This window comes from Crocodylus porosus, unplaced genomic scaffold, assembly GCF_001723895.1.
Source record: "Crocodylus porosus isolate Cpor-Errol unplaced genomic scaffold, CroPor_comp1, whole genome shotgun sequence".
NCBI classification, from domain to species: domain Eukaryota; kingdom Metazoa; phylum Chordata; order Crocodylia; family Crocodylidae; genus Crocodylus; species Crocodylus porosus.
In genome coordinates, this window is record NW_017728943.1 from 36,923,101 (window position 1) to 36,933,150 (window position 10,050).

Here is a 10,050-nt window from a genome sequence, read left to right on the forward strand (position 1 = left end):
CTCGTGGAAAGAAAAGTTGAGATGGACAAGGGGGACTAGACGGACCGACAGACAGAAGGAGCGCCGTGCTATCCTTTAAGAACTATTGAAAACTATTGCATTCTCAGCTTAATTTTTTTTTAAATCCCAAATCCCTGGGTTTCTTGAAGGTTAAGTTAAACCCTGCTCCTTCACTAGGATATAAATAACAGGCTGCCTTTGCGTCTTCCGTACATAGGGGGGAAATATTTAGGGTAATACCGAAGCTGAAGTGCAGTGCAGTGCACCTTTAGGTAAGTAATCTGTGAAATAATTCCTGGTTGACACTGTTCTTGATAATGGCAAAGCAGCTAAGGAAACTCCTGTCTGCTTGACTGCGCTTTGCTTTAACAAAAGGAAGCCTCCAGAGTCAGCCTGATTACTCTTAAGACTGTATTTACGAACCAGATCATATAGAAGAAATAACTTCAGCTCTTAGTTATGGGGGGGAGCGGTTTCACGGCCAAACACTACCAAAGGAAAAAGCAAAGGGAGAAAAGAAAAGAAAAGGACCCCTGCCCCCAACACACACACACACACACACACACACACACACACACACACACACACACACACACACACACACACACACTTAAAGCACTACACAGTTCAACCTAAGGATTCCCAAGCGCCTAAATATTCCAGCAGCCTACTCTAGCTTTGGTAACCTCTTGAATTAACCCAAAACCTTCCCATTAAAAAAAAATCACAATATCAGCCAGGGAAGGGGGTGGGGGAAGCTTGCAAAGTCATCACTCCAGCTGGCCCTGGGTGTAGCAGGCGAGCATGGGGCTCTCTCCCCTCTCTAACACAGACATGCTACAAGGCACTAAAGCAGCATTTTTGAAGAGACGGTTTGAAAACTTCCGAGATCAATGAAAATAAATTAAAACCTTGGTCTCGTTTTATTTTTCTATTAAGGAAAATAAAATGGGCGCGCTTGCAGCAGGCGGCCTGTGCACAAAGCAATGTTCACTGAGGTCTAAAAGCGTTCGGCCAAGGAAAACTGACAAGACAGACTAATGAACCGTAGAGACAGGAAGAAAATAGCCAGTATTTGCTAGATTTCAAACCCTCTCTGTCTTCTCTGGACCACCTATCTCGGATTTTATTATTATTTTTGTAAATGGCTCCAGCCAGCCCTTTCTAAGCAACCAGAAGCCACCGATTCGCGGCTAACGCTTCTATTATGATAAAGGGTAAATAAAATAAAGACAAAAATTAAAAGCGACAAGAAACAGGTCAAGTTTGCAGGCAATGCTTTTACAAGCTCATTTCGCCAGGTCGAATCCGGGAGCAAGCCTTAATGAAGCAATAATAGCCACATTATTCAAAAATTTTCATTTCGATGGAAATTTATCTAAAAGGGTCTTAATCATATGCAAATAATAAAAGGAGACGTAGTGACCCAGCAAGCGATCTGCATACAAATTTGAGCGTGAGCAATCCTGGAGAGATCATACCTGATCTGTTAGATTTGCTGATCTTGTTATGTCTTCACTGTCTGATTTTGATCCGCCTTCTCTATCGTCTATCACCAAATCGATAGGCATTTTTCCTTTCAAACAGCTAATATACCGGTGGCAGAAATTGTCACATAATTCGTGTACCTACATTATGACAGACGTAAGAAAAAATGAAAATATAATCAGGAGTACATAAGTGAAATTGACAAGTGCAATCAACCAGCCCCCCAACCCCTTGTGACATCAAAAGTTCTAAATAGGGGAAACACACTGCAATTATCCCCCGGAGACCTCTAGACGCATCCAGAATTAGGAATAACTTTCTTTTCTCGCAAAATAGAGATATCCCAGAAAATTGACAGTGACAAGATGATTCACAGGCTACAACATATTCAACACCCGTGTTAAATTCATCTGCTCCCGGAGCTGTGGCCATTAGAGAAGTGACCTGTATGGGTGACATTTAAGGTAAACTATTTAATTTCATCCAGTTATTTCATCATAAACCTTTTCCAAAGGGGTATGAAGAGAGAAAAGGGGTTTTTTTGTTTGTTTTTTAAAGCGGATGCACGGCTGAAATGCATTATAGGCATCCATGACCTTAAATCCCGAGTCACTGTGATATACTTGTACTTGAGCTTCCACTATTAATGGGTATATTTTAACACATTTCACGTCCAGCGAGAACAACCTGCCTCTTACGGCTCGACAAAGTGGCTGAGGTTCTAAAGAAACTTTTCAACTCTTTTAAAACCTCTCAAAATGTTTATTTTTAGGAGAAAGGGAATTCTCTGGCTGGCCAGCTATCAATTACATTTTTAAAATCCACAGGCAACCTGAGTGTGGCTTCCAATGAAACGTTCGTTTGAATTACATTGAATTATTATTATTATTGCTGCTGAGATTTTTAGAAGAGCAAGCAAAAAAAAAAAAAAAAAGACTGCACGGGGGCTGCATCCTCTTTCTTCCGCTTGGAGGTGTACAATATGCACAGAAACAAGAAACTGACACAACTATCAACTCTGCTTTGTCTCAGCAAAATGTTACAGGATAATCTGTGCCCTGCCTCTGACCTGCAGATGGCTCTTAAAAAAAAATCCCGACCAAACTAACTGAAACCAAACAAAGTACCTTCACCCCCGCCCCCCACCAAAGGAAAAAAAAAAGATTAAAAAAAAATCTCGGCCTGGGCTGAAATAACAAACAAACATCATTCAGAATATCATTTGCGGCACACACAAGACTGCAATTCTTTATCCACAGCCAGCAAAATATTACAATGAACTTTGTAACAAAGTATTACAATGTCGGGGCGTTTGTGAGCCTGGTTTTAGAGGCTGAAATTGTAATTAAACTGCGAAGAGAAATGGACGCCAAGATTGGTCTTGACACTAATTACCAGAAAGAAAGACATTTATGCAAATTTACCAGAAGCCTGAACTTCAGCAATACTGAAACGTATGAGGAGGAGAGGGGGAAAAAATTACCTTCTCTAATTCCAACAGATGAAACCTTAATACTTGTATGGCTTGAATCATCTGCAAAGATACAAACAAGAGGAGTATCTATCTCATTCCTGCATTTCTGCACATATCCCCCCAGCCGCCCCTGCTGTAGTCTATAACTTGACTTTTTAAAGTAGTAAATAAAAAGTTGTTTTGATTTATGGCAATACCACTAAAACTTAATAGCAGTGGCTTTGTACGCTGTTTAACAAGAAGCCATCTAGAGTTAAAAAAAAAAAAACCCTATTGCAATGAAGCAACTAAATTATACGGATCATAAAAAAAATTCCTTAAAAATGCAATCTACATCGTTGGCCCCTCGTTCAGCAAAGCAGGACAAAAAAAAATATTACGAAGAAAAGGCAAAGTATTTGTTTATCCTTAAGGGGGGGGAAGACCGTATTTTTAGTCAGGTAGTTAAACGGTGCATCTCCATCCATAGCCTTCGTTTACATTTCCCATAAAGCTGTTTAAAAGTCCTCAAATACACTGGTGTAGTCGCAGATAAATCCACGCTCTGCTTAGGCAGGAAAGACTGCCATAAATACCCCAAACTCTCGTTTGGGATGGTGCTTTCTTTATGGACCTCGTTATGTGATTTTACTTAAACAGAACTGCTACACTGTATTACTTGTAATTAAGAAAGCAAGCAAGAAAGATCCACGTGAGAAATGCTCGATTTAGACCCCAAACGCTTGTCAAGGCTTCGAGCCACCTCTCAAAAGACCCAGGAATGATTTAAAAGAAAAAGAAAAAAAAGGAGCGTTATGAACTCTTACCAAGTTATCCAGTTCAGGATTAGAGGAAAAGAGGGGTTTCTCTGCTCGGATCTAAATATGAGAAAGGGGAAGGAGGAAAAAAAGGATTTGAAATATGGAAGCAGAAAAAAGCAGACGTTATTATTTCTTGCTTCATTACACTGTCGGGTCCATTATGTAACCTTTCGTGCAAAGCTCTGACTGCTAGATTTAGTACATCATAGAAACACTTAAAACAAGTGAATCAAATACATCGGGGGAAAAAAAAACACCCGGCCAGATCTTAGCAGTTATGTGTAAGCTAGCTCGGATCCACAGTCAAAGTTAAAAAGAAAAAAGAAAAAAAAAAAAAAAAGAAACACATAGCAGAGATGTTAATGAATTGACTGGGATGACACCACGGAGCTATTTGGCCACTTTAGCAGCCTGCCTCGCTTGTCAACGGAGACTTGTCCCCTTGCTAGGCATTTTCTTTTGCCTTCCACTTATTTTTCCTCCCCGAGATGGATCGGTGCTGACCTGTTTGGCGAACACTGCTATGTCTTCGTTGAAAGACTCTGAGGAGCAGACATCGCCTCCCGCTACCCCGGGCTCCCGGGGAGTGCATGTAGCTAATTCACATTTCTCAAAAATCAGTGCTAAAAGAGGGAACAGGGGGTGTCTGAAAGAAAATACAATAGTCACAGACAAAACAATGGTTAGTCCCAGAGCAGTGCGGGCAGGGCAGCAACCAAGGTGATCTCTCAGCGGAGCCCAGCACCTCCACCCCGGCTGCACCCCCACCCCCACCCCCCAGCAGCGCTCACCTACCCTGCAACCGAGAGCCCTGAAGTCGAAGGCCCTGAGCCATGGGACTGTGGCTGATGATCGCTTCAGCATATCTGGCCAGAGAAATTGTTAACATTTGCTAAGAATAAAACCAAAGCGGTTCCAGCAGCCATTTTGAATGAACTTTCCTCTCCTCTTGGTTTTTATTTTAATTTCGTGGGATGATGACTTTTGTATTATGATTATGATTAGTTGGTTTAAACTCCCCTGCGAAAGAAGAACTTCCTCGGGGACAGAATGAGGAGTTGGGGGTGGAGGGACACCCGGCTCTCTGGAGTCGGATGCGGAACGTGTAAATCCCCCTTTGCTTCGGTAGTGTTCAAGCTGGGAGCTGCTAACTTGGAAGGCCAGCTAAGCTGCTAATGAGTTGCCCCCATCCGGGCAGCACAAAGTGCTCCAGCGCCCCACATGAGCCAACTTCAGTCGCCTGAGCACGCTTGGAGATGGGGCAGCCTTCTCCGCCCCCACCCCTACACACACACACACAAACACACTTACTCCTAACAGGCGCTGCCCACCCCTCTTTTCTTTTTCTTCCCCACAGATTATTGCACAAGTTGAGCTGATCTGGAGATGCCTTTAATATTTAACATTAAATGCATCGAACCTGGAAATATATTTACCAGGTGCTCTGATTTTTCTCTCTAGCTTCAGTAACTCCCAGGGAGAAATTCTAAGTAATTCCTTAAAGAGCTCCACGGGTCCTTCCCTAATTTTCAGGGTCTTTCTAACAATATGGGCTCACTTTCCCTCTCCCCCCTCCCACCCCCCGAGTTTCATACCTATTCGAGAGGCTTGTGAACAAAGGGGTTTAAGCAAATCCTGCAGATTGGTGATAAGCAGATAAAGAAACAGGATGAGAGGCTGGTTCTGCTACAAAACCAACTCCTTCCAGCAAGATTTTAAAGGGGATCTGAAAGTTGACTTCAACTTAATTCGCGGCAAATTAAATTTAAAGGCATCTCCTGATCAGCCCGACAGATCAAACCCCATTGCAATGGCCTAGAAACTATTTTCTAAGTCGTGGCACCGAGATGTACCAAAGGCTGTTAGGAAAACAATAAACAGGACACCGCGCAAAGAAACAACCCGTATATGTGCTCCCCCACAGCGCATTATATATTAATAAAGCTAAAAGTTTGGTTCAGCGGGGAACAATTCAAAGTATCTTTACTTCTAAACTCTTTGCAAAGATTTACTTCCCAAAACAGATTGCACCATGGAAATCTCACCCCCCCCCCCTTTGGATCCCAGCGTTAATGACCGATTTTCTTTCAGCTCGAAGCTTGGCGAGCTTTTCTGTTTAAAAGTTGTGATCGAGCCAAAGGAGACTACATTTAGGAAACTAAGTTGCTTTCCATACAAGGGAGAGCATACACGCACAGTCTCTCTCCCTCTCTCTCTCTCTCTCACACACACACAAATAAGGCAAGTTATCATATTTTAACTTGAGCCATACTTCTGTGAAACTTCGTACACAGTCCGAGCTCTTTGGAAAGTAAATCTTCTTTATGGAACATTTTCTCGTCCAGAGTAAAGCAAGGCAAAGAGGGAGGGGGAGGGAAAAAAAAACACCCTAAAATTTGCATGCAATTATCATGGGTCCCAAGCATTTACCTACTGTCTGAGGTTCAATGGCTTTACTCTGCCTTCATCAGCTAGGGAAAGAAGGGAATAAGAACATCTCGACTAATAAACCTGATGCCAGCTGTACCTACCCATAAATGGCATCTTTATCTCTCTTTAAAGCGTCATTGACAGAGGAGCCCATGCTGGGGGGCATGGCGTTGGTGTGAGCTGTGTGCGGGTATTGATGAGAGTGCAGCGGAGGCCCGTGATTCAGATGGTGAACAGGCTGCATTGACCTGGCGGCATGAGGATCCCCATACATGGTGGTGGGGATCCCTACTCCATCCATCCCACCGTAATGGGGTATATCGTCGTACTGCATGACAGACAGGAAAAAAAGGGTCAGAAGGCCAGTCGTAGCTGGAGGTTCAAGCGGGGAGATGCAAGGCTATAAGAAGGGGGCTGTCGCCTGAAATGGGACCGGGCAGTGCTAGACCTAGGATCCCAAAACAAAGCAGCCCCCAAATAATAAGGGAAGAGAGTTCTTAAAAAAAAGAGACAATGCTCCAATAGGCCTTTAAAATGCATGCATTCAGGATCCTTCAAAAGCATCCCGGAGCAAAGCAGAAGGGGAAGTAACCGAGGTTTCTTTGGGCGGACGCTCCAAATAAATACATTAGGGCACCGCTGAGAAGTTGCCTGGTTCAGCCTGCCTCTACAGCAGAAGTTAAAACGAGGACACCTATTATTAACACGTGAATAAATGCGGGCTTCTTATTCAAGGTATTTTTCTGCGCCTGTGTGCCAGCTTCCAGAGTGGAGGGCACTTGCTCGGATTTAAATGGCCAATTCAGCTCTATTTAACAACAACAACAAAAATCCCTCTTCAACACTGGCTTGCATGCTCCAGCAAAGGCTGAGCCACGTCTCTAATTATTGCCGCAGAATTTCAAATTCTGCCACTCCCATGTGGAGGGGGAAAAAAGGTTGTCAGCTGAAGCAGTTATTCATTTTAAGGTACACCGTCGTAAACTTTCCTCCTGATCAGAAGTCTGGCTCCCATGTATCAATGATCATTTCCTATGTCAAAGTTTAAATAGCAAAAGAGGGGAGATCTGGGACTCCCAGCTCTTCTACACACTCTAAGGTCAAAATGCTGCAAACGTTTGCATTGGGCTGCTGGAAATTCTGAATTTCATGTGAAGGGTTTTCTTTGTGAAAGATTTAAGAACCGAAAGTTAAAGTGGCTCGGATGCAGAAGAAGGGACTGCCACTTCTAGTCTATGGAAAGCAAAGGCGTGAAGAAATAGCTTTAAAAAAGGCTGACACTTAGCTGAACTGAAAAAGTCAAGGCAAGTTTGTCAGTACAGTAACTTTCTTTCACAAAGAGTACTCGGGGGACAAAACACAAATTATGCAAGCAATTGTACTTCTGGACCTTGCTTTCTTTTAAAAACTCTCTTCGCTAGGCTGGGGTGATCCCTCCCAACCATTTCCCCCAGTCCTCAATTCAAGTGGTAAGTCTCGAGAAATAAAAAAAAAATTAGCATTGCATCCAAAACAGCACTGTCTAATCATAATAAATTCATAAAGTGCATGCTCTTTATGTCTAACTCCAATTTAAATAGGCAACTTGGCCAAAAGAGAGTTCAGACTGCAGCCCTGCACAGTTGTGATGGCAAAAAAAGTTATGTTTACTCCAAGTTGCAAGTTATCTTTTTAAAAAGCGACGGTGCATATCATCACTACCATAGCAAGATGTTCAAAGACATGCAGATCTTAAAATATTTTAAGCCCTGGCGAGTTTTAAAAAGGCATTGTTAGGACTTTATCTGTAAAACTAATAAAAACAAAGCTTATACCTGCAGTTGCATACGATAATGTCATTAATACAGAGAAAGCTTGCCTTTTCAATAAGATGTCTGTCACAGACATTGATAGAAGCAAGAAAATGTCAACATAAACAGGTTTTAAGTCTACAAGTATAACTAATAAATCCTCTCCCATCAGGACACCGCTGTGTGTCTCTGATCCAAAGAGGAGGCAAAAAAAAAAAAGAAAAAAGAAAAAAAACTTTTTCGCAGCGTGTCGGCCACGTTTCAATATTATTTCACATTTTAATTCCAAATTTGTTGTTTCATACGTACCCTTTGCGCCATCGGCCTGGCTTGCTCCCTTCCTACTTCAACTTCTAATATATCCTCTTTAAGGCCAGTGTGAAAAGAAACAAACGCAAACTCCCCCCCCACCCAAAAAATTTGCCAAAATCCCTTAGCGTCGCCAGCAATGGGAGCAATGGAGTAAAATCTTCAGCTTGCTGGATCTCAGAGAAGCGATACAATAATTCAGCATTAAAAAAATAAAATAAAAAAATATAAAAAAAACAAACTCTCCCTCCTTCTCTTTCTTTCTTTCTTTCTCTCTCTCTCTCTCTCACTCTCGCCCTCTCGTTTCCAAGACAGCAGCGGGGAGAAAGCAAATATCCTTTCCCCAAATCAGTTTTTTTTTTTTTTTTTAAAAAGTGCCCCTCAAACCCAACTACCAAGTCTCATGGCTTTTTGCCACTCCAGCTGTCAATCAAAGGCGAGGTTGTCAAGGTGGTGAATGAATGATGACGATCCGCTGTGTGTGCTTCCACTGGTCAGGACACCTCAAATGTTAATATTCAAATGCATAAAGGTCTAAAGCGCTGGCTTTTTTTCCCCTTGAATCAGTCCTAATTCCTAATCAGCTCTCGCTCCCGCTCTCTCTCCCCCCTTTGCAAGTGCTGCAACTGGAGAGGCTAGAGGAAGAGGGTTAAAAAAATGTCTGTCTGAGTTTGTCTTAAAGGAGCCACGATCGATGCTGCCTGCTGCCAGTCCCCCGTGCGTGTGTAAAGTGTGTGTTGCACAGGCGGAGAGGTGGATTTGGACCAGAATGCTGGAACCCGGAAGTAGTGGTGGCCATAACAGGTCGCGTCTTACACAATGCACTGGGCTGCAGCAACTGCGCTCCCAGCGCAGGGGTGGGTTGGGCGAGACGCGAGCGGCGGAGCTGGCGGAGAGAGCAGCTGCAATTAGCGCCGAGCCGAGCCGCGCCGAGCCCAGCCCCGCGCGCCCCCGGCCCGGCCGTGTGTGTGTGTGGTGGGAGAAATCCCGTGCAAGGGGTGTCTCTGTGTGAGTGTGTGTTGGGAGAAAACCTATGCAAGAGGCGGGGGGGGAGGTGAAATCCTGTGTAAGGGGTTTTGTGTGTGTGTTTGGTGGGAGAAATCCCATGCAAGGGGGTGGGGGGGGGTGAGTGAAATCCTATGCAAGGGGGGTGGATGTGTGTCTGTGTGCGTGTAGTGGGAGAAAACCTATGCAAGGCGGGGGTGCGAGATCCTTTGCAAGGGGGGGGGGTTGTGTGTGTGGTGGGAAAAATCCTGCACAGGGTGTGTGTGTGTACGGGTGATGGGAGAAATCCTATGTAAGGGGTGTGTGTGGGTGTGTGGGTGCTGGGAGGAATCCTGTGCAGGGGGAGGGGGTGCGTGTGTCGGAGGAGTCCTGAGCAAGGGGTGTGTGTTTGTGTGTTTATGTATGTGTGTGCTGGGATAAATCCTATGGAAGGTGTGTGTTGGGAGGAATCCTATGTTTGTGTCTGTGTGCGTGTCCCTGCCCCCCCTTACATCCCAAGCGTCTGGAGCACTGGTTTTGGGGATGGGGACAGGAGAGACGCGCCTATGGCAGAGGCTCCCAGCTTGCTGCCCCAGTGCTGGGGAGCCGAGAGGAGCAGGGTTACGTCTCGCACATCCTTTCTTCTCCGAGCCGCACACGGATGCACACGCACACGCAGCTTTCCTTCTCCAAGTATGGCTCGGGGCTGCGGCCAGATGATCCGCCGCTGGGTCCTTACACACACACACACACACACACACACACACACACACAC

At 44.4% G+C, this 10,050-nt stretch overlaps 1 protein-coding gene across 2 annotated transcripts in view; it reads right to left on the minus strand.

Moving 5' to 3' along the window:
* The window catches only part of MEIS1 (Meis homeobox 1), a 123,408-nt gene extending 114,305 nt beyond the window's left edge, over positions 1 to 9,103 (minus strand). The window contains exons 1-6 of one of the 2 annotated variants that reach the window (XM_019549157.1): positions 8,292 to 9,098; positions 6,294 to 6,520; positions 4,267 to 4,408; positions 3,769 to 3,819; positions 2,972 to 3,022; positions 1,482 to 1,628 (exon numbers count right to left, since the gene is read on the minus strand). In XM_019549157.1, the coding sequence (XP_019404702.1) occupies positions 1,482 to 1,628; positions 2,972 to 3,022; positions 3,769 to 3,819; positions 4,267 to 4,408; positions 6,294 to 6,520; positions 8,292 to 8,303 (630 nt within the window). In that variant the 5' untranslated portion in view covers positions 8,304 to 9,098. Of the gene's footprint in view, positions 1 to 1,481; positions 1,629 to 2,971; positions 3,023 to 3,768; positions 3,820 to 4,266; positions 4,409 to 6,293; positions 6,521 to 8,291 lie in introns of both variants that reach the window. The other variant, XM_019549159.1, reaches the window with a different exon arrangement.
* Positions 9,104 to 10,050: the final 947 nt, after the last annotated feature.